Raw genomic sequence first — 23,985 nt, 5'->3', positions numbered from 1 at the left:
ATCTCATTTTCGTTACTCAGGTAATGATGGCTAGATAAAGCACATCACACATTAATAAATTATTTAGAAATTAAAGCCTTCCATAAAATGAAGCTATATATTCTCACCGTAATTCAAAACATCATCAATCTGGAAGATTTATTCTTGGGTTTAATGACACGTACAGTACAATAACATCGAACAATCATATCAACTTTTCCAATCAGTGTCTTTCAGATCAGACTTTCGCAAACAGGAAACACGACCTGTACGAAAGAGTAGATCTAGAAAAGACAATGGCACATGACCTTGGAAGAAGAATCACGTCAATTATGAGGCAACAGTGGTGGTGGTCCACAATTTTGTAATTGTGAGATTTTGTGGTCACATCACCAGTGACTGTTATAAGAAAGCATGCGAGTAGATGTAGCATACACTCCACTGTGCTCATTTTGCCGGGGACTAATGGCAGGTTTAGAAATAACGGAAAAATGACGTTGTCACATATGATAGGATATTCTGAGGGTGAGACCAATGAGGAGATTTATGGAAGACCAACTAAAAGCCATTATGGAAAGTTTGGGAACAAAAGCTAGAAGAGCTATGCTCTAAACATGATCTGATGTTGGAGGATCAGCTGATGTAGGACTAACATCGGTGACAAGGAACCATAAACCAGGCACCAAAATATTTCGATCTGTCAAATGACAGACGTCTACCTTAGAAAAAATCCATTCCTTAGTATCGAATTTGAAGATGTCATGATACTAAGCTACATTCTCTTCTTTAACTTTGAACAAATCCTGACTCGGTACTATTTCACCAAATCTTCTTTACATCTGTTGCTTGGAAGGTCTGGAGGTCAATAGTCCATACCCAGGCTTCCTAATCCCTTACGTCAGCCAGCTTAATCTAAACTGTCCTTTGGACGTGTCAGTCAAACTATGCAGAGACAAGATACAATGTTTCATTCATATCACGACTGCAAAGGTTAAAGAATACGCCATTGTCTACAATATTCTATTTCGCTGAAAAATGTGAATCTACGTGTAATGTCTTAACCTACGAAGCTAATAATACGTAATCCATTTGACATACTGGAAAATCGATAGATAATATACCATGAATGTGAATGAAAAATAATATAAAGAAATACAAATTCTGAAGGCGACGCTAACAAAGCCAAGGCATAACGGTAGAGAGATGACATGTAGACTACTGCTGTCTCAAACAGATGAAGCGCCTCTTGTAGTGGCAAGGCAGCGCCATGGCTGCGTACCTTTCATGCACGTACAGAGTCATGCACAAACCCTGGGGAGCCTTTTTCTTGCCGTATGCCCTAGGTTGGTTATATGCCCAAGCGTTGGGGTCAACCGGATTGCCATCTGTCCACATCCATTGTGTCTCCCCGTTGTGGATTTGTTCTTCCTTCGCGCCAATCCAAAACGGCCATATTGTCCCTGTTGGAGAAGTTTTGAGTCTAGAACAGGACATTATATCACCAATATATATATATATATATATATATATGTGTGTGTGTGTGTGTGTGTGTGTGGCTGTGTGTATATATATATGTAACTGTAATAGCCACAATGCCCTCTCAACTTTCTCGAACTCATCGCGCTTTTTTGCATACGCTTGTCACTGCAAAGCCTTAAGATCCAAGAGCAAGAAATATGAAGAAATTCAGATGTCCAGTAACGGGACACAAACCCAGGTCCTTTAATCAGAATGTGGTACCATTGTCAGTGGTACCTCGTTCTGATTAGGGGGCCCGGGTTCGTTTCCTGCTACCGGACATCAGAATTTCTTCATATATCTTGCACTTGGATCTTAAGGCTTTGTAGTGAGAAGCGTATCTAAAAAAGCGCGAAGAATTCGAGGAAGTTAAGAGGGCATTGTGCTATTACAATTACATATGGATCTGGTAAAAAGTGACTAGTAGATTCTACATATATATATATATATATATATATATATATATATATATATATATATATATATATATATATATATGTATATATATATGTATGTATATATATATATATATATATATATATATATATATATATATATATATATATATATATATATATATATATATATATATATATATATATATATATATATAAACTTTAATCAACGAAAATTATTTTCAGTAATGTAGAGGCAATACGAATTATCTTGCGCTGCCTATTTCTAAAACTATGAAATATATATATATATATATATATATATATATATATATATATATATATATATATATATATATATGTATATATATATTTACCGAAGTTCCTGTATTCATTTCAATAAGTTTCACCCACAACTGTCGTAAAATCTACTCTTTTGGAACTAGTACATCCATTTATATAGAATGAGCAGCATAATGAGGTATTACGGTCACTAATATTGGGTGTGAAATGTTGATCGGTGGTTGAATGTAGTTGTGAATGTTGCAATGTAGCTAAAGAAGGCTGGGCAAAGACAGGAGAGCAGATTTTACGCCTGATGTATTCTGAGGAGGGGACTAAATTAGTTTTACCAGGCCTACCTTGCTATTTTGATTTCAGCAAGGACTTATCACTCTTCCACTCTTTATAAGAAAAGGGTCTCTGTTGACAATGAAAAAAAGTTCTAATAGAAGGGTCTCCGCTAGTAATAACAACAGTTGTAAGAGAAGGATCTCCACTGATAAAGAAAAAAAATTAATAGAAGGGTCTCTGCTGGTAATAATGACAGCTGTAAGAAAAGAATCTCGGGTAGTAATAAAAAAAACAGTTGTAAGAGAAGGATCTCCGCTAGTGATAAAAACATTTGAAAGAGAAGGATCTCCGCTAGTGATAAAAACAGTTGTAAGAGAAGGATCTCCGCAAGTGATAAAAACATTTGGAAGAGAAGGATCTCCCCTAGTGATAAAAATAGTTGTAAGAGAAGGACCTCCGCTAGTGATAAAAACAGCTGTAAGAGAAGGATCTCCGCCAGTGATAAAAACATTTGAAAGAGAAGGATCTCCGCTAGTGATAAAAACAGTTGTAAGAGAAGGATCTCCGCTACCAATAAAAGCATTTGAAAGAAAAGGCTCTCCGCTAGTAATAAAGTTGTAAGAGAAGGATCTCCTCTAGTAATAAAAACAGTTTAAATGCGAACATCTGTTATACTGAGAAAGAACTGGTTTGCCTTAAGCGCAGAATCTTCAGCAGATTTTGCGCATCTTGTTTCCCAATCCTCTCTTCCATCTTGATACGAATAAATTTTATCTCTCGCAGGAAAGTCGTTTTCCAACCCTGATTTCATTTCAGGTGATTTCCTGTCTGGGCAGTTCCACAGATCACAAACTGAACCATTTGCCCTTGTGTAATCTGGCGTTCACTTCCAAAATTTTATTCTTGTTTTATCTCTTTATTCTGATTGGCCATTTCCTGGAGGGAAATAAAATAATATGCTCTGTATAATATTTCTGATAGACTCCTTTAGGAAATGGTAACTGTCTGAGGTCCACCGTCCGTTTACATTAAAATGTTTTTACAACTTGGAATAATAATTATTGCGCCTAGAAGCACTGACTTACTTAGTCTGTTCCAACTGAAAACAGCCCACAAAAACTCCAGTCATCTGTTTCTAAAAGGAATGTTATTATCTTAGAGTTTCAGACATTTTTACTTGAAGGAATGTGAACCCTTTCTCCTCGTGATGAGAAGAGGCCATCTTTCATGCTGAAATTCAGGGAATCTCTCGCTGTTCCTATTGCTACTTGTGAAGCCTGAAACATTCTACTGAAGCTCCACTGGACAAACGGTGCTACTTTGGCTTGTTATCTATACGTCACCTACTCAGAGGTGCTAGTACTATACATGGCGGAAGCTCTTTGGGACGCCGTGTTTAGTAATAGCCCCCCAGGGATCAAAGTATTATATCCACCCATTTCTATTGTGTGCATGGTCGACAAATTATGTTAATAAACGATATCTTCGTGCGGCCGTCTACTTTACCATACGGTGTTTAGTACTAGCACCTGGGAGTAGGTGACGGGTAGATAACAAGCCAAAGTAGCACCAGTCAAACTTCCTATCTTGGGCTTTACTCAACTTTTCCCCTACAAGCCCTTCACTAGCTTCTGTCTGGCAGCTCCGTATGCTGATAATGATAGCTAAACGTGTCTCCCCCTTCAGTTCTGGTTTCCATCAAGGTTATGACTTCTCAACTTTCATTCTGAACACATCCCATACAGCCTGTCTTGAAGCGCTCAAGCTTCTTCTATGACCAGGTGTTGAGAATATCAGGTGCTGTTATAAAAGAAACTACTACTACTACTACTACTACTACTACTGCTACTTTGAGAGCACTTCTGAAAAGATTTATGAGAAACACATGGCCCCAGAGAGAAAGTATACCTGAACAAGTACAACAAAAGGCAAAATTGAATGAGTAAGGGAGCCGATTCAAAGAAAAATCCCTACTACAACAACAACTACTACTATATCTTAAGACTATATCCGAAGTCTAATTGCCTCATGATAAGTTATCTGATAATCTATTCTTCCTCCTGTTTCAATTCTGCTCTTGTATTCGATGATGGAGGAATTCTATCTTAATTGGTGCCTGGTTTTTCTCAGAATTGTGTATCAGCTAAGAATAAAATCTGAAATCAGAACTACTACATACAATGTTCTCCTTCTTCGCCATGTTTCTGGTCCAGAAATGACTGAATCGCGCCATACGGATCCATAGCCAACTCTGCACCTTGAGACCTGTAATGAAGAAGAAGAAGGTTTTGAGCTATCTATGAATGTCGCAAAGGTTTATCAGGGTACATTTTGTTGTTCTCTCTCTTTCTCTCCTTCTCTCATCACAATACTCACCTTTTGATCAGGACAGAAGTGCACCAAGCAAATTAAACAACGAGTGCTTCAAGAAAAAATGTGTTTTTGAAAGCTAACTTGGTTATGCTAGTGTAACTCATCACTATGCTCCCTACCTACCAATTCCCAATGATGGCAGGAAACTAAATATTGTTCACAAGGAGATACAGTAGAGGTACAGGTTTCCCTTATCTCCACTGTGGATAATATAAATATCGACTGCTTTTTCATCTTTTGTTTTACCATTTTGAAACCATAACTCTTCTGTCTAGAAGTAGGCTACATCGCTACTATGTCAAAAGCTTAGACTACTGAATGTTGAGCACCTGTGGGTTTGTGGTTCCGAATTTATTATTATTATTATTATTATTATTATTATTATTATTATTATTATTATTATTATTATTATTATTATTATTATTATTATTATTATTAATCAGAAGATGAGCCCTATTCATATGGAACAAGCCCATAGGGGCCACTGACTTGAAATTCAAGATTCCAAAGAATATGGTTTTCATTTGAAAGAAGTAACGGAAGGAAATAGGAAATAAAGAAACAACAGATCAGTTATTAGAAAAGAAGAAATAAATGAACAAACTTGATAAATTCATGGATAAAAATGTAAGCAAATTATTAAAATACAATTATTAGAATAAAAGGCGAATTGCTTTGTGCTAGGGTAGTAAATGCAGCATCCATGTGCTTTATAAAACTACTCTGTCTTAGGAGCCCAAAATCCCAGAATATTTTCAATTTTAACAGAACTATAAAAATCGGAGCGTTTTAATTGCTCAAACTTACTTGCAGTACTCTGAAGCATCCACCCAGCTTAGCTTCTGCTGCGTAACCCTTAAAATACAGAGGTCGCCGTCAGACACATGCTCAAAGGGCGAGAGGCATGATGGACCCTCAGTGGTCGAGGAGCTGGTCGGCGCGTCCTCCTTTGGGTCGGTGGTGAGATCAGAAGACTTACCTGCATCAAGTTTAATCAGAGTAAACAATCATGGATTTCAGAACCTTCATTAGAGTAACACACGAGTGAATTGCTTAATTTGTTTCTATTTCTAAAACAGTTTTAAACTCTACATTAGTTTCTGGGCTCTTATAAGGCTAAACCAATGATCTGCTTTAAAAATTAGAAGCAAAAATTAGAGCAAGGTGAAGTTGAAGAGACCTTTAGGAATGGATAGACAATAAAAGGCAGAAAGCAATGTGACTGGGTGTGCCAAGGGTGCACTGCAGAGACCTTGCAGTACTCCCTTACGAGTGCCCCAGTTCTCGAAAGGTTCCATTCGTACCGTTACCACTGACGTCCAGCCAGAACCTCAAGCTAGTGATGGGGTTTGTTGAAGCCTGGCACAAGTATTCGCCTTCGTCGTCCCGTCTCACATCGGTGATCTGGAGGAGCCAGTTCTCGTAGTCGTTGGTGTGGGCCTTGAAACGGAAGTCGGGTGAGAGGGTGTATTCCCCAGCCGTAAGAACCTGCTGGTCTGACACCCTTAACCAAGTGACCTGGAAGAGGCTGAGTAATAAGAAATGGACACTGGAATCGTGTTTGTTGTCATCGTCCCTCTAATACCCCACCACCACTATTACTATTCTGTATCAAGAGTCTTATTCTTATAAGAATATCCACTCCAAATAACGAAGGGCTCATTTTTATGTTTTGGAGATTTTAGGACAAAAGTACCAACTTGATTTTGTTTCTTCAGTTCCAAGCATTAAGCAAATCAGCACTAAGTCTCTTTTATTCAGAATGTTAATGGATAAAAAAAAGCGCTGCTAACGGAAGCGTAAGATAATTTATGAATATACGTGAGTTCAGATTGGAACGATGATGGAAACTCAGTGGAACTGAAAACCTACTCCACTCGAAGAGGAAGCTCACTTCACGTTCCTTCCTTCCATTACAGTTAACTTAAAGTGAGGACATTGAAGAAACGTGATAATGACAATAAGATCATTTGGTAGATAACAGAATGAGAGTAAACCCGACCTTTCTCCGCCTCTTACCGAAGCATCTCCGAGGTTCTGAACGCGACAGGGAAGAAGAGCCGTTTCCCCTTCCTCGGCGGCAAATCTTCCGTCAACAGACGACGACGTCGTTACGGGCTCCGATTCTGAGGATGCATAATGTCCAAACGTTTTAGACTACCAGTTGGAAAGTAAGTCTCAAAGAGTGAGGTTGCTCCATGCCCTTCTCACTCTTACTGCAACCCACGAAAGTCATGCTTAATAATAATAATAATAATAATATTAATAATAATAATAATAATAATAATAATAATAATAATAATAATGATGATGATGATGATGATAATAACATGGATTTTAGTTATTTTATCAGTTATTCTCCAACCAAGGTTTTAGTGAATTTCAATGAATAAAAAGAAAGATGTTCATTATTTTTCTCCAATATAATAATAATAATAATAATAATAATAATAATAATAATAATAATAATAATAACAATCTGATTCTACTAAACAAAATTCTGTTAAAAAAATCATACCATGCATCATGAAATGAAACCTGAAATATAAAATTTTAAAAAACAATAACTAATAATAATAATAATAATAATAATAATAATAATAATAATATATAATAATAATAATAATAATTGTTATTATTATTATTATTATTATTATTATTATTATTATTATTATTATTATTATTATTTACGGCAAACAGGTGGTTTACAGCTTGTTGGTCGGCTAGTGCGCTGAATTTTGATGGGTCGCCGATTGAAAAATGATAAAAAATCCTCTTAATTTGAATCTATTAAAGTTCACTAAAACCATGTCCCCAAAATAACAACAACAACAACAACAACAACAACTACTACTACTGCTACTACTACTACTACTACTAATAATAATAATAACTACACTCACTGATCACGTGGAGCGTGACCGAATGGAACACTGTAGGGTTAGTGTTGATCTGGCACTGGTAGACGCCTTCGTCAGCGGGCGAGACGTCGTTGATCGTCAGCATCCAGTCGTTCGTGGTTGGGTCGAACACGACGTTGAGGCGGTGGTCGAATATAATTGGCACGTGACCTAAGGTCAGAATGTATGTGCTGCTGTTCGGGTCCAACTTGATCCACCCGACCTGATTGAGAGCGATTCATGAAAATTATTATTATTATTATTATTATTATTCAGAAGATGAAACAGCCCTATTCATATGGAACAAGCCCACGGGGGTCAATGATTTGAAATTCAAGCTTCCAAAGAATATGGTGCTCATTAGGAAGAAGTAAGAGGAAGGAAGTCAAAGGAAATTCAGAAAGAAGAGATCTCACTTATTAAAAAGAAAAGCCAAGTACTGGGGCACTTTCAGCCATTCGACGTTTTAAGATAGTGAGAAGAGGGGGTTGGAGTGGTTGGACAGCAAGTAGAGAGATCCAGAAAATGAAGGAGATGAAATAGAAGGACCTAAAAGCGAAAAATCCAAAGTTGACTGAGTAGTAATAGTTGGAGAAGATGGACAGCAAAATGAAGGAAAGGAAGCTTGAATGGAGGTAAAGGAAAATTCTAAAAAGTGGGTGCAGCTGGGTGCCGAAGGGACGCTGCAAGCAACCCTTAGTAATGTCCACAGTGCACCACGTGACGTGCACTGACAGTATTACCCCTTACATGGCGTTTGAAAGCCAGTGGCCGGTGATTTGGGTTAGTGGAACATATTTCTGTTTCAATCATGTTCAAATTAACAACGTTTAAAGGAAGCAGTTCTTATTTACTGCAGTTCATTAAAATATTCAGATAGACAGCCATATTAAGATATAGTTTTTTGATTATGCAATAAACTCTGCAATTCAAAAACATGGAAAGGTCGACATACCGTGTAGTTCCCCAAATTGATAACTTTGCAGTGCAATGAGGCCGTAGTCCCTTCTTCAGATGATACGCTGCTACCAGTGTCCATTGTGATGAAAGGTCTCATATCTATTGAACAAGGACAATGTTATGATTTCTCACTATCTTAGCTCACAGTACATAATACTTATTATAAGAAAAAACTTCAGTAGCTGACCTGAGTTATAACCTATAGCAAAATGTGGATATCTCATAAAAGACTTGAATGGGAAAATAATATTTGTCGAACTCTCTGAAGAGGGAATGATTAATAGGCAAAAATTAATTCTCCAAGACAAAAAATAAAAACACATTGAAAAAGCTATCATAATACTTATTACATTTGAAGTCTGTATTTGAAATGAATCAGTACAGAGCTATTTCTTGCTAAAAGCATCATGAAAGGGATTTTCACTTTCAAAAATCAATAAGAGGCCCAAGTGTGAAATGAACTAAGAGATAATTCAAAGTTTTCATCAAATGTTTGTGTTGTTACCTAATGAAATTAACCCTGCTATTGAGTTTACATGAAGCTTGGAGATACTTGGGAGAACAAGGGTAGGCTCTATTTGGCGTTTCTTGTGAAAAAAATTAATGGACTAGCTTTCCCACCCTTGGAATTACTTCTGATAACGAAAAAATTGGCTAGCTTTCTGGAGCATTGTGTTACTTGTGAGAACAACTGTAGGGGGTTAACATTCCGACCTTTTAGTTATTTCCCAAAACAAGGAGAGGAGCTAGCTCTCTAAAACACAAAGTTACTTGTGAGATCAAGGCTAGTCCTCTGATCCACAGAATTACTTGTGTGATCAAGGCTAGTCCTCTGATCCCTAGAATTACTTGTAAGATCAAGGCTAATCCTCTGATCCACAGAATTACTTGTAAGATCAAGGCTAATCCTCTGATCCATAGAATTACTTGTAAGATCAAGGCCAATCCTCTGATCCACAGAATTACTTGTGAGATCAAGGCTAGTCCTCAGATCCATAGAATTACTTGTAAGAACAAGGGAAAGGGCCAAGGTCCCTGAAGCTTCCTGTTACTAGGACCTTTGGAATTACTCATGAGAACAATGCGATGAGCTATCTTTCTGAAGCCCTGCGTTAATTTTAAAATCAAGGGATAAGCCCTTTAACCTGTCGAAAGAAAGGAAGGGGCCAACTGACAGACCCTTCAAGATACTTGTGAAAACAAGAGGAGCTAAAACTCTAAAGAAAACACTGGATTACTTGAGAGATAAAGGGGTTTAGTTCTTTGCCTTTAAGATTACTCTGAGTTCAAGGGGAAAGCACTCTGTTGCTGGGACTTAACCCTACTTACCTACAGTCAGATAGGCAGTCTGAGAGAGCTCTGAAATGACTGGAGTGGGGCTTGGGTTCGAGTCTCTGTAGCATCTGTATTCTCCTTCATCAGACGCCTTTGCGTTGAGTATAGTGAGCAGAGACGTGAATTCCGAGTCCTGACTCACAAAGATCCTCTCGTGAGGGGACCAAGATTCCTCAGACGATGTGAAAACCTGCTGGTCCCTTTCACGAACCCAGAAGATCTGAAAGAGGGCCCATAAATTCTGTATGTTTCTGTAAACCTGGATTTTAACTTTTGTTAAATCTAATTAATTAGAATTTCGTTTTCTAATATTTAATATTTTCCACTTTAGACGTGATTTGTTGACGGATTGTTGGACAACGCTCAGAAGTTTACAGTTCACTAACTATAATGTATTTATTATGTACATTTGTTAACAACTGGGAGTTACTACTAACAGCAAAAACTTGTTGATAGAGAATGAGACATTTATTTCTCTCAACAGATGAAAAATCACAGCAACAGAAGTATCATAAAATTTACAAGATTTTAAAAGTAACCCACTATTAAAGATGGAGTTACGCAATTTTGCAATTTAAAAATTACATAACACACACACACATATATATATATATATATATATATATATATATATATATATACACACACACACAGTATAAGCTCGCTGAACTACTTGTAGCCTACCCTCCATTACAGCAATAAGTGGCACATGTTGCAAAATAAAGCCTTCCTATTGTACAGCTAATTTCTCAAAGAATCAAAACAGAAATAACAAATAATGTAGCTTTGTTGTTGTTGTTGTCTCTGAGGGTTCGGTATTCGCTATCACATTTCACATTATTTTAATTTCCAAAGTCTATCTTCCATTACCTACTGCTCTGATAACCTTGGTGTTGCTCTGATTACCTTGGTGTTGTTAGTGTTGCTCTGATTACCTTGGTGTTGCTCTAACTGCCTCTACTGCTCTGATAACCTTGGTGTTGCTCTAATTACCTTGGTGTTGCTCTGATTACCTTGGTGTTGCTCTAAATATCTTGGTGTTACTCTGATTACCTTAGTGTTGCTCTGCTTACCTTGGTGTTGCTCTAACTGCCTCTACTGCTCTGATTACCTTGGTGTTGCTCTAACTACCTCTACTGATCTGATTACATTGGTGTTGCTCTGATTATCGTGGTGTTGCTCTGATTACCTTGGTGTTGCTCTGATTACCTTGGTGTTGCTCTAAATATCTTGGTGTTGCTCTGATTACCTTAGTGTTGCTCTGATTACCTTGGTGTTGCTCTAACTACCTCTACTGCTCTGATTACCTTGGTGTTGCTCTGACTACCTCTACTGCTCTGATTACTTTGGTGTTGCTCTGATTGCCCCTACTGCACTGATTACCTTGGTGTTGCTCTGATTACCTTAGTGTTGCTCTAAATACCTCTACTGCTCTGATTACCTTGGTGTTGCTCTAACTAACTCTACTGTTCTTATTACCTTGGTGTTGCTCTGATTACCTCTACTGCTCTGATTACGTTGGTGTTGCTCTGATTACCTCTACTGCTCTGATTACCTTGGTGTTGCCCTGATTACCTTGGTGTTGCTCTGATTACCTTGGTGTTGCTCTGATAACCTTGGTGTTGCTCTAACTACCTCTACTGCTCTGATTACCTTGGTGTTGCTCTGATTACCTTGGTGTTGTTCTGATTACCTTGGTGTTGCTGTAACTACCTCTACTGCTCTGATTACCTTAGTATTACGCAGAGGGGTAACTGTGCAGTTGAACGTGTGTGAAGATCCACCGTGAACTGTTACGTTAACCACTTCAGGAGCAGTTGACTGTGAGACTGGATCCTCCTCTGGAAATTGAGGGAGACGGTTTACTGATTCTTGTTTAAAAGTCTAGTAAAATTTAAATTTCAAAATATTAACAGCACAACTTTTATTCCAAGCTAAGATGGAGGCCACACCCCTATGTGCTACATTTGCCAATAGTTTTCATGTAGAAAGTTTTTTTATTTTTAATTTTAACTGTGTCTGTGACGTAACAACAGGCAACTTTATTGTTTTAAGAGGTTGAGGTTTCTGTAACACGATAAAAGTTTAGATAATTGTGGTAATGAATCAGCTGAACTAGCTTAGTTCATAGTTATTTTCATCTCTCTCTCTCTCTCTCTCGCTCTCTCTCTCTCTCTCTCTCTCTCTCTCTCTCTCTCTCTCTCTGAGAGCTGGATGTCTCATTTTCTTCTAACTAGCCAGTCATCATAGTTTTATGTAATCATAAAACTATAACTTGAGAGAGCTTTAACTGAGATTTATTTCAGGTACTCCTGGCCTAAGGGAGAGAGAGAGAGAGAGAGAGAGAGAGAGAGAGAGAGAGTCACTTACCAATGACACTTAGCGACACAGCCTGGGAATGCGCAGGGATCGAGTTAACTGCGCAAGAGTAGACTCCTTCGTCAGATTTGCGCACGTCATCGATGGTCAGGGTCCAGTCCGAAGAGCCGTCTTCGTGTATGATGCCAATCCGAGGGTCGCTTGCGTACAGGAGGACTCCATGGGTCAGGAGGACTGGATTTCCGTAGCGGTCCGTCCCTCTCCACGAGACCTGAGATTGGTGTTGTTTTTGTCGTTGAAAGAACACCTGAGTTCTTTTGGAGTGAAATAGACAACACTGTTCCCTGTTGCTCTAGGGTAAATTTCGGTCAATGTAAAGGAGACGGCCGCACGATGATATCGTTTATTGATATAGTCTTTCGGTTAAAAGAATATAGAAAAGGGTGTATACATTGCAGTACAGGTGAGATAATCTGAGAAATATCCCGAGGTAATGAGAAATTTGCCGTTTTTTGCTTACGATTTTACGTTCATCTCCAAGGGGATGGTACTAAACATGGCGGAAGATCTTCGAGGAGCCGTGTTTAAGTACCAACCCCATGAGAATGCAAGTAAAAATATAAACAAGGGACGGTGAATTTCTCATTATCTAGGTAGATTTCGCAGGTGAACTAACCTGTATTACATTAAATACACCATTTTATACAGTCTTCAGTTAAGGAATCATATTAATGGTCGATATCTTCGTGAGACTGTTTCCTTTACATTTATCGAAATTTCACTTGATTCTCGGTAAGCCACGGATGCTTGATTTTGCCAGCTCAAATTTTGAAAAAAAAAAAAAAAAAAAAAAAAACAAGCCGGGCGTGAAAAGGTAGTAAACATTAAAACAAAAATATATTTTGTTTCTTGCTTATCATTTAATAACAAAAGACTATTTGATTAACATCTAACGAGCCAGTTTGCAACACAAAATGTTTAAGCTAAACGAGGACATTATAGTTAACGTGCCCTGCTAAGCTGCCTTCTACAGAAGAATAATGCGCACATGTTAAAAACATAAAGAATAAAAGGATAGAGAAGAGAGGCATAGAAGAATGTGAATATCAATACGTAGGCAAATAAATAATGCTTAATTAATAAGAACCGAAATAAGATTAGGAATGTTAATGTTTTTCTATTTATAAACGTAAATAAATGAACCTCTTTACACATTTTTGCAGCATGAATGTTTGTAATGTTAACGATTTTCATTAGCCTGAGTTTCGGTACAGCACTGACAAATAAAAAAAAAAATTGAAACGAACTTACAAGTTGCAAGATAGAGGAAACGTGCTGTGATAATATAAGGGTTCTTTTGGCAATAATAATAAACCCACAAATCTAAATAAAACATACGTATACCAAGACACTAGATTGTTAAACTAAAATCCAAGACTAGTAATGATACTAAGTCCAAGCAGGGTAGGACAGGATAACTGCTGTGGAGACCGGGAACTATCACGAAAGCTTAATCCGACAGTGGGCCCATGATGGGAGGGTAAATTTAAATATCTTTAAAAAATATATAACTTTTTGGAACTGACTTGCAATGTTTTTTTTATCAGGTTCAACAGCCTAATAGAGAGTGGTATTTTGTTTCCACTTGGTTCGCTTCATTCGTACTTTGTGAACATGATTTAATTGACCAAAGTCTGATGATCGGTTTTACTCGTGTTTTCTTGGGTGTGGGTGTAACTACTGCCAATGCCAGACGTGATTATTTTGTTATGGCAAATTTAAAATATAAGATCTATGTATATATACATATATATATATATATATACTGTGTATATATATATATATATATATATATATATATATATATATATATATATATATATATATATATATATATATATATATATATATATATATATATATATATGCGAAAAAATGAAACTGGCATATGGTCTTAAATGGTTTCATGTTTCCTTGAATATACTTAAATATCTCGTGCCCTTGAGTGTATGTGTATATATATATATATATATATATATATATATATATATATATATATATATATATATATATATATATATATATATATATATATATATATATATAATGTATATATCTATATGTGTGTGTGTGTGTGAGAGAGAGAGAGAGAGAGATAGTACACATGTAAATAGAGAAAAAGAGAGAAAGACTTACTGCATAGTAGCCCACATTTGTAACGCGACAGTTCAGCAGAGCCTTAGTTCCTTTCACAGCCGAAACGTTCCTTGTATGAGCGACGTCAATGGAGGGTAGCAAGTCTTCTGAAAGGTACAAAGGTTCTTCAGCTAATAATAATAATAATAATAATAATAATAATAATAATAATAATAGAAAGAGAAACCCATAAGATTCCTGTATGTAACTTGTTTACTTGTAAATATTTACGTATTACTTGAATCTCAGTACTCAGGTCTAACAGTGACCCTTTTTCAAGAGATGTGAAGGTAGTCAGGCTGGTTCAAAGCCCAGCGATCTTCTCAGAGAAGATTGCTGGGCCTGAACCAGCCTGACTACCTTCACATCTCTTGAAAAAGGGTCAGCAGTTAGACCTGAAAGTACTCGAGATTCAAGTAATACGTAAATATTTACAAGTAAACAAGTTACACACAGGAATCTTGAGAGTTTCTCATTCCATCTTCAGAAAAAAACTGAAAGAAGTTTTAGTCTGGTTAATAATAATAATAATAATAATAATAATAATAATAATAATAATAATAATAATAATAATAATAATAATAATAATAATATTCTTTATTTCAGCTCAGGGCCATATACATGGAGTACACAAAGCAGAGGCAATACAATACACACAACCTATAATAATCCTAGATACACGAAATAAAATGATAAAAGTGATAATCGGCAATATCCAGAAGGTTGCTGAAGTAGTGGCAAAAATAGTTTGTTTGTCCAAGTTATTTCCTATTTGAAATGTTATGGAAAGACATTTATTGGATGCTATATTTCCACCTTGACTGGAAGTATAACTATTTACCAGAAGTAACTGAATAACTGGAGATATACTTATTTACCAGGTGTTACGAACTCTATGATGGGAAATACTTATTCATCAGATATTGATACTGTAAAACAGATACCTCGACTGACTTTGGGAAACACCCGTTTGCTAAACGTCACATACATATGAAGACTGGAGGAATACTTACCCCTCACAATCAAGTAGAAATTTTTGGAAACGGAGTTCAGTTCACATCTATAGAGACCCTCGTCCTTTGAAGTGACGCCCTTGATAGCTAAGGTCCAAGCCCTTGACTCTGCATCAAAGGCCACACTGTACCTTGAGTCGGTGGTGTAAATATAATGGGCTGCTGTTAGGATCTCGTGGCCTCCGTAGGGGTTGGACTTCGTCCAGACGACCTGAAAAAACTTTATATCATTACTAGCTACACCTTTCATTTTCACCATTAGAATTTAGAAAAGAAAACAGCAAAGTGTAACTTCAAGAAACAATGGCTAAACGATGTCTTGTAGAGTCTAGATCTATTTGACACTAAAGATCTCCTTGAGAATTAAACTGAATTGTGTCTCGTGAGAGGTTAGTTCACTGGACACCCCCTCCCATCTTGTGAGATGCGTAGCATCAGTAAACGATACATATACAGAGCGCCCAAAAAGGTTGAATCACACAGCGAAACAACCCCCTCAAGATCCCCATAAAAGGGCTGAGATACTACAAAACAAAGCAGCATAAGAAGTCTGGTACGACAGACAAGGGTTCACAGTGAGGCTCGAGTGCCAGTGAAATCGACGGAGGAGCAAAGTTTATTACAAACTTCTTACTAACTTTTCAGCATTTTTCCCTACTAAAGAAAACAGCAGAGTCAGGAAATCGGGCGAAGGGATAAGATAAGAGATCCAGGTCATCCTGAGAACCCTAGGTGATAGATCGCAGATTCGAGGAAGACTGAAGTAAAACCAAGAACTGGGGTTTGGGGATAGGGCAGGAGGCACTGGCCCTCATGGGTGACCCAGAGGTGGTTTGATTGTGGCTGGCGTAGAAGAGGTGGGAGCGAAGAGGAGGAAGGGTTAGAGATAGACTGTTGCTCCTATCCTGGGTTTTGGTAGAAACTATACTGATTATTGTTTTCTAAATGCTGCAATAAAAAGACTATGGAGAGGTAGCTACTGGGAGTTGAGGGAACATTAGAGATATCAAACTACGCGAGCAAGCAACAGTAAGGAAGACTGGATTATAGTAAAAGTTAAGTTAAAATAAATCGAATGTGTATGAAGCAAACTAGGACTTAGTTTTATTCTAGTAAGAACATTATTAACTGCCAGATTTAGCCTGAACTGTACTTGTTTATTAAGTTTAAGACAGATGTAAAGATGGACAGATACACAAAAACCTACCATTCCAGTCGTAGGACTTTCAGGCATTTGACATTTAAGCGACACTGCGGTACCAGGCTGTGCAGTCACGTTATTAGTCGGGAGAGAATCATCTGGAATAGAAAGCACTCTTATAAAGAAGTTCGCATGCATCCAAAAACGTGTTTTTGTACGTTAAGCATTGGCGCCTGCACTAGCGGATCCAGAACAATTTCATTGGGGCCACCAATTTTCATATTATACATACATACATATATATGTATATGTATATATATGTATTTATGTAATAGATCTTTTTATTTTTTCCATTTTATGTTTCTCATTTATGTTATTATTATCTAAATCTTCAATATTATCATTTTGTCATTATTTTTCATGGGGAGCACGTGCCCAGGTGCCGCCCCCCCCAATCCCCTAATGGGTTTGTGATTCCATGTACACACAATTCTTTATGAGATAATGAAATGTACATACTTACAATATGCTCGTAAAAAATTTTTTATGTCACTTTTCATCCCTCTTCGATGAATTGTGATACGGGAACACAAAGAGACTACTTATAAACGCATGGGCATTTACTGAGCGAGCTGAATTATGTTTAAATTAATTTTGGCAACGAAATCAGACCTCCCGTGGAAATCATGAACTCTAGGATCAACTACTCTGAAAGATCTTTCAAACCGTACATTGCGCGAATGTGGAATTCTCTGCCTCCCTCGGCATTTCCCGAATGACATAACCTTCCTCTTTTCAAGAGGCGTAACTGCCATCACAGACGGTCTTCAGTCAAGGACCTAACAGTTTTTATGGTTTGGAATCCCATGATGCTGTCTCCTGTGGAGGCTGCAACAGAATCTGAATAGGCCTATGATACTGATCTTTGCGCAGGGATGATAGATGTACTGTACAGTACATTGGTTGTTGTTGATAATAGGTTAGCCAGTGGTGACTTGCTCTTTTCAAGTAGTGTGCACTAAAGGAAATTAGTAAGGCAAGGTGAAATGCAGGTCTGTTGTATCTGGTTGATAGATTTTGGTGATTAAGGAACTCTTGTTATCACATTTATTAGAAGAGGTCGCCCTGCTCTTACTGAAATGTGCAGGATTCTGGAATTTCGGAATTTCCCGCCATCGTTCAAAAGATTCATGCCAGACGAAAGAGGGGTCAAGTAATCTCATCACTGGTTAAGGAAAACTTGAATCTTGGGAAAACTCTACCATGTCATCCTGGTCATCTATTAATCTGCCCCAAACTGGATTATTCCTAAGATTAGACCAAAAAGCACCTTTGCCCTTTCAGTGTCTACAATTATGTGGTTATATTCTCTTTAGTCGTTCATTTTGCGAGGGTGTTTCGTGTCTACGTATAGGAAATTTTCGCTTCTGTTTTCACACATATTCACATTTCATGGTTTCTTTTTTTTTTCGTGACAGATCCTATTCTCCTGACAAACAGGTTACTTCAGAAGAAAAGGATACCTGTTGCTGGGGCTCATCCTCTGCTTCCCTTATAAAGGACTGAATTTTAATGCATTATTTCATCGTTGCTGTTGCGTAAACTATCGTGGAATTCTTATTCTGTTGCTGGGCCTCACCTCTTATTTCCTCCTTCTGCCAATATCTTCCAGGTCTCTTGACAGCGTCTAAAAGTTTCCCTCGGTCTTTTCATCCCCACATTCCTGGTGCCTCCATTTTTTTTATTTTTACATCCTCTGATTACATCTCTTGCATATACCCGACCTTCCTACATCACGATCATTATTAAAAAACTAAATGAAAAGAAAAATATTGACAGGTTTTTCCTTTCTCTAGACTTTCTTTCAGGCCAAGTCAGTCAATCTGCATTTTATAGCTCTAATTTAAAACACATGATAACAGAATCTTAGCTGTTTATTCTCAGCGAGACTGTCACCTCTATGACAGGTATACCTACGATTCGCCACCGTATGTATTTACATGTATAACTGAGTTTTTTCTGTGAAAATATGTATTGAAACATACATGGTATATAACATTAGTTTGAAAATTTCCTTCTCTGATCAACGACAGTATACAATAGTGGAGAGAAACCAAACTAACAAAAGTGTACTTCTTTTGTATAACCCCTGAGTTTCTCAGAGGTTATTTTACACTAGCGCGACCGCACCTACCACTACTTGGTTTCATAGAGCAGATTTCAGCATTTCCAATATACACCATCTAAGAGCAACATAAAATTAAGGTCTTCAACATACCTCCGAGATCACTGCTCGCCGAAGTCTTGGGCGTCCTCGCTTTTGTCTTCGCTGTTGTTGTCGTCATCCTGGTTGTAGCAGTCGTCGTCAGCAAAACGCTGGTCAGGTCATTTGTCGACTTCCTGGTCTGCCTCTTGCCTGGATCTTTCGGGTCAGTCTTTTCCACGAGGGCCTTCATCTTTTCCAGCAACTGCAGAAGCTTTTCATAGACGCTGTCGATTCCCACCGGTTGGTCGAAGACCCCCGTCGTGTAGTTGAAACTCTCGTAGAACTGGGAGAGCTCCTTGAGGGATGCCAGAAGAGTTGCCACATCGCCTTTTTGTCCGCCTTTCTGAGTACCACCCTCTTCAGACTCTTGCAGGTTTTGTCGCAAGGAGTTCTCGAGGACCCCTTTCTTTTCTCACTCTCTGATTGACATTAGAAATTTAAGAGGAACATTCTTCGGAATATTATGAATATACAAAAGCATCAATCTTTGCGCACCGCTCATTCTGGTTTCACTGATGTGTGTATACATACCTACGCACGCACTCATACACGCGCATACATAGAGACACACACACTATATATATATATATATATATATATATATATATATATATATATATATATATATATATATATATATATATATGTATATACACTTTCTCCTTCGGATGGATGGCTCTATAATGTGAAATCCCCGATTCTCAAGAAGTCTACGCACCCCATACACCGCCGTTTCCTTTTACTCTCAAATATACCACTCAGCTGTTCCTTTGTGGACCTTTGACCCATGTACAAATTTCCATACCTAAATCCATATTGCTCTTTCTCTATCTATCTCTCTACTGTCTGCCTTGCTTTTTTAATCAGATTACTAATTCATATTTTAGCATGTGTACTGAATATTGTTATACCCTGTAACTCCTACAATCACTGTCACCTTTCTCTTTATGCACTGAGAGATGATTTCATTAAGCCATGCCTTTGGGATCTTTCCTTCAACCAGACATACTAGCAACTTACCTACCCCCGTCAGCCATTCAGTCTCACTCAACCACCAAGGAGCAGGATCTTTCTTGTATTCCCATTTCCTGTCAGTTCACAGTGCCTTTCCATTGTTCAGCCTCCTAATTACATTCCTGACTGGCTTAACAGTTACTTCCTAGAGCATTCTTAGAATCACAATTATCCTGTATCTTCCAAACTTGCATCATTCTGATCTACCTCTCTTCTGTCTTCCACAATCAATGAATTCTAATCACTTCATTCTCTTCAGAGTACATTTCTTTGTTTGCTATATTGAATTTTCTCATAAATTAATCTCTCTCCTTTTAATTCCCTCCATTTGTTTATTCGACCCTACCAAGGACTTGATCACCCTCTTGTACACTTTTACTTGCTTTTATTTAACTTGAATTCTGCGTCTGTCTGTTTGGGTCAAGACTTGTAATTCAATTTTTGACCTGTTCCCTTCATCCGACGGACTTTTTTTTTTTTTTTTTTTTTTTTTACCACGACGGATGAAATATTCAGGGTATATCTCGTCATCATTTCATTTAGGTGTTTGTGAAAGATGATGACCTAAAGAAATGCAATACTTTTCCTGTCATCCAGTGAGACAGACGAATAGACACTGTAATAAGCAAAACATATACATATTCATGGCGCCAGGGAATCGATAACGGAGTCAATTTACGTGATCTACTGATAATATACTCCTTGATAACTCTTATCTTTCTAGTTCTCACGCAAGAACGTCGGTCTTCAGAGATTATCTTCATGTAACGGTAAAGAAACTTTATTTTTCTACATGATTTGGATGTTTTTCGAATCTTTTATTCATTTTTTATCCCCATAATACTTTGTTTACTATCCAGTTACTTGGTAGAAAAACTTTATGTCTCAAGGGCACAATTAAACGCATAAACATCGACGTAGTCACGAACACAAACACACACACACACACATACACAACCACACGCATGCACATAATGAGCATGAGTCTCAGCTAAGCAGTGCCAGTTTAAGGTAACTAGTTCCAACAACAAAAACAACAACAACAAATTCAATCTCATTGCTTTGTCGGAGGGAAAAATAAATTCAAAAGTCGCCCTACTGTACCTCTGCTTTCGATCTGCTGCGCCAACTTCTTCATCTTCTTGTCGAGCTGCGCCACCTTCATCTTGCTGATCAAGGTGTGGTACCTGATGTTCTGCAATATCTCCCAGTGGCTGCTCATGGCGACCCTCAGTTCCTCATGGAATTGCGCGTCGGGATCCTCGGAGTCCGAAGATGCTGCTGTCAGCCTCAGCTGCCTCTTCTTCCCGTCTCCTTCTTCCCGTTCTCCTTGCCCGAGTCCTTCTCCTCCTCCATCCCTAAGAGCATCCTCACTTCTCCAGACAGCGGCACTTTCAAGGACCACCGCGGTCAGAACGGCACAGTGGAAAAGAACTTTCCAAGAGTTTAAACACACCATTTTTTACTCCTCTTCTTCTCTTTCAACTAGACCAAGTGCCGTACCACTTACGCGGAAGACAACATCCACGAGGCACTCAGCTCATAATTCGTAACTTAAGGACGACACTTTTGAGACAATCGGCCGCGCTTTTGACACATCTCGTTTCAACGTTCGACCGGGAAAGGGCGGCTCTTGTGGCACTCCGCAGAACGACCGGCAACTCTCCCGCAAAAGTGACGCCTTGCTTCTTGATCTTTCTTCGGATAGAGTGTCAATGGCCTGGGGATGCTCCCTTTTCTTTTTTTGACTTATATCTACAGATGATATGATAAGCAGAGTTCGCTTTCTTATCTGTTGAACACAGAAGTTCGTGCGTGCTGCGCCACTGCTACCTTATGGGTTTTCGATGAAAAATCGAATAAGGCAATGCACAAGGAAGAAAGAGAGAGAGAGAGAGAGAGAGAGAGAGAGAGAGAGAGAGAGAGAGAGAGAGAGATTAAGTAAGCAACACGAGCGCTCAAACGTAAAGTCAGAAGCGTATTCTCGTCTGTCATGTGTACTTGGCGACAGCTGTTTCTCTCCCTCTCCCTCTCGCTGTCTCCCTCTGATAAAGGCACTTGAAGTATCGAGATAAAAGATTTCTTGATCTTTTGTCAACGCGCCTTATCCGTGTGTCTCTGCCATATCGGACCGCAAGTACTTATGAGCTTAATGATCTGAAGGTTGTCGTAATATGCTTGTGAGAGGGTCGGGTTGTCGTGCTTTTCATATTCGGTCGGACGCAGTCGCCAGGATTTATCTTGTGAGCTGCCCTATTTTATCTTCTTTTTAGTAATCTATAATTGGATGAAGGGTTGCCATGAACGAGTTTTGTAGAGAACTGATTGATAGGGGGTTGCTCTGGAGAACTGATTGATAGGGGGTTGCTCTGAAGAACTGATTGATAAGGGGTTTCTCTGGAGAGGAGCACTGGGTCTTTTCCTTTTGAGATTTGATTCCAAGAAAGTTGCTAGGTATCATAATGTCATAGAGTTTCCTGTTTATTTGCCAGGAAATGACTCCTTTTGTACAGCTGCGGGAGGGTTTCAGTCCTCTATGCCTTGGCATGCCAGCCATGTACTGACTTTTGGCAGAGTTGCCATGTTCGTTTTTGCAGGCCACGATTTGCATGAGGGAAGAGTGGCAATGTTTAAAATTATTGAAAGTTTATCACTGTCAGCATGGAGGGCAGAATGCCTAAAGTGGCTATGGAAGGATCAGCAGAAGGGAGAAGACCAGTTGGGAGACCGAGAATGAGATGGAAAGAGAATGTGTTCAGAGATCTAAGGGAATTGGGAGAGGAGGAGGATCCTGAGAATAAGTGGAGAGACGCAGTACTCAACAGGGGAACGTGGAGAGGTCTGGTGCAAGCGGCCAAGGGCCACCGAGAGGTCCGAGAGTCACCGGAGTGAGTGAGTGAGTATGGAGGATACCTTCGATTGGTATGAAGGTTTATACTGTTAGTGCATTTTGCTAAATGGAAATGTTGCCAAGTATTGCAGGTCAGCTGGTATTGGAAAGGTAACCATGTTTCACCTAGAAGCAGCTCAGCGTAGTTGCCTGAACACCACGTAGCCTACATAATTCAGCGTCTAAGTCAACAGAGACAGCAGGCATTTCGACGTAACTTAGCCAATTTCCTCTGCCTTCTATGTGATCTCTCCTACGACCTCTAACTAAGACGGTCATAGGGACTCTTACACCTGAGGTGGGTAGACAACCTGCAAAAGATATGAATAATTAATGCCTTAATTATTAGCCACAAAATTGACTGGCAAACACCAAAGTAGGCTATATTTGCTTTCTACATACAAACTCAAAACTTCCTGCCTCTCTCTCTCTCTCTCTCTCTCTCTCTCTCTCTCTCTCTATATATATATATATATATATATATATATATATATATATATATATATATATATATATATATAATATACATATCTGTCGTGCATCACTATATTGTGATCGGAAATAATGAGTAAAAAAGCCACAATACTATAAATGAGAGATTGTATTTTTTCAAAATACAAAAGGATAAAACAAAGGAAGCTTTCGACCGTTTGCACAACGGTCGAAAGTTCCCCTATTTTATCCTTTTTATATTTTGAAAAAAATAGTCTCTCATTTACATATTGTGGCTTTTTACTCAATATATATATATACATAATTTATTATGTATATATATATATATATATATATATATATATATATATATATATATATATATATATATATATATATATATATATAATTATGTATAACTGAATCACGAAAATATGAAACGTGATGAAATAATAAATAAAGATAAAATCCACGAAGGAAAGGAAACACTGGAGTGCTGCGAGGCCTTTCGACTGTCTGTCGTCCTTTATATATATATATATATATATATATATATATATATATATATATATATATATATATATATATATATATATGTGTGTGAATTATTTGTATCACATCACCGTGTCATTTTATATACAAACATTAAGCTACAAATGTCGTTTGATATCCAATTCGCTC

General features: G+C 38.0%; 2 protein-coding genes across 2 annotated transcripts in view; one reads left to right on the top strand and one right to left on the bottom strand.

The window, feature by feature from the left end:
• LOC136827750 (putative leucine-rich repeat-containing protein DDB_G0290503) overlaps nt 1-23,985 on the top strand; it is a 187,007-nt gene that overhangs the window by 146,785 nt on the left and 16,237 nt on the right. The gene's annotated exons all lie outside the window — the stretch shown is intronic.
• LOC136828011 (protein sax-3-like) lies at nt 986-22,365 on the bottom strand. The gene is made up of 15 exons (XM_067085627.1): nt 21,087-22,365; nt 18,981-19,387; nt 16,769-16,860; nt 15,562-15,772; nt 14,549-14,655; nt 12,404-12,623; nt 11,765-11,874; nt 10,028-10,253; nt 8,694-8,797; nt 7,742-7,961; nt 6,858-6,964; nt 6,143-6,356; nt 5,646-5,817; nt 4,645-4,730; nt 986-1,439 (listed from the first exon to the last, which is right to left on the bottom strand). The coding sequence occupies exons 2-15, from the start codon at nt 19,156-19,158 to the stop codon at nt 1,195-1,197; spliced, it is 2,292 nt and encodes a 763-aa protein (XP_066941728.1). The 5' UTR covers nt 19,159-19,387; nt 21,087-22,365; the 3' UTR covers nt 986-1,194.

Source organism: Macrobrachium rosenbergii, chromosome 42, assembly GCF_040412425.1.
Source record: "Macrobrachium rosenbergii isolate ZJJX-2024 chromosome 42, ASM4041242v1, whole genome shotgun sequence".
Taxonomy (NCBI): Eukaryota; Metazoa; Arthropoda; class Malacostraca; order Decapoda; family Palaemonidae; genus Macrobrachium; species Macrobrachium rosenbergii.
This window is presented reverse-complemented; position numbering and strand designations above follow the sequence as displayed.

Bases quoted from the DNA above. Each gene is read 5' to 3' on its own strand.
- LOC136828011 (XM_067085627.1), bottom strand. From the start codon at position 19,158: ATGAAGGCCCTCGTGGAAAAGACTGACCCGAAAGATCCAGGCAAGAGG. The intron at 12,624-14,548 runs GTAAGTCTTTCT...CACCAATCTCAG, and splicing joins CAAATGTGGGCTACTATGCA to GTCTCGTGGAGAGGGACGGA. The intron at 6,357-6,857 runs GTAAGAGGCGGA...AGCCTCTTCCAG, and splicing joins AGAACCTCGGAGATGCTTCG to GTCACTTGGTTAAGGGTGTC.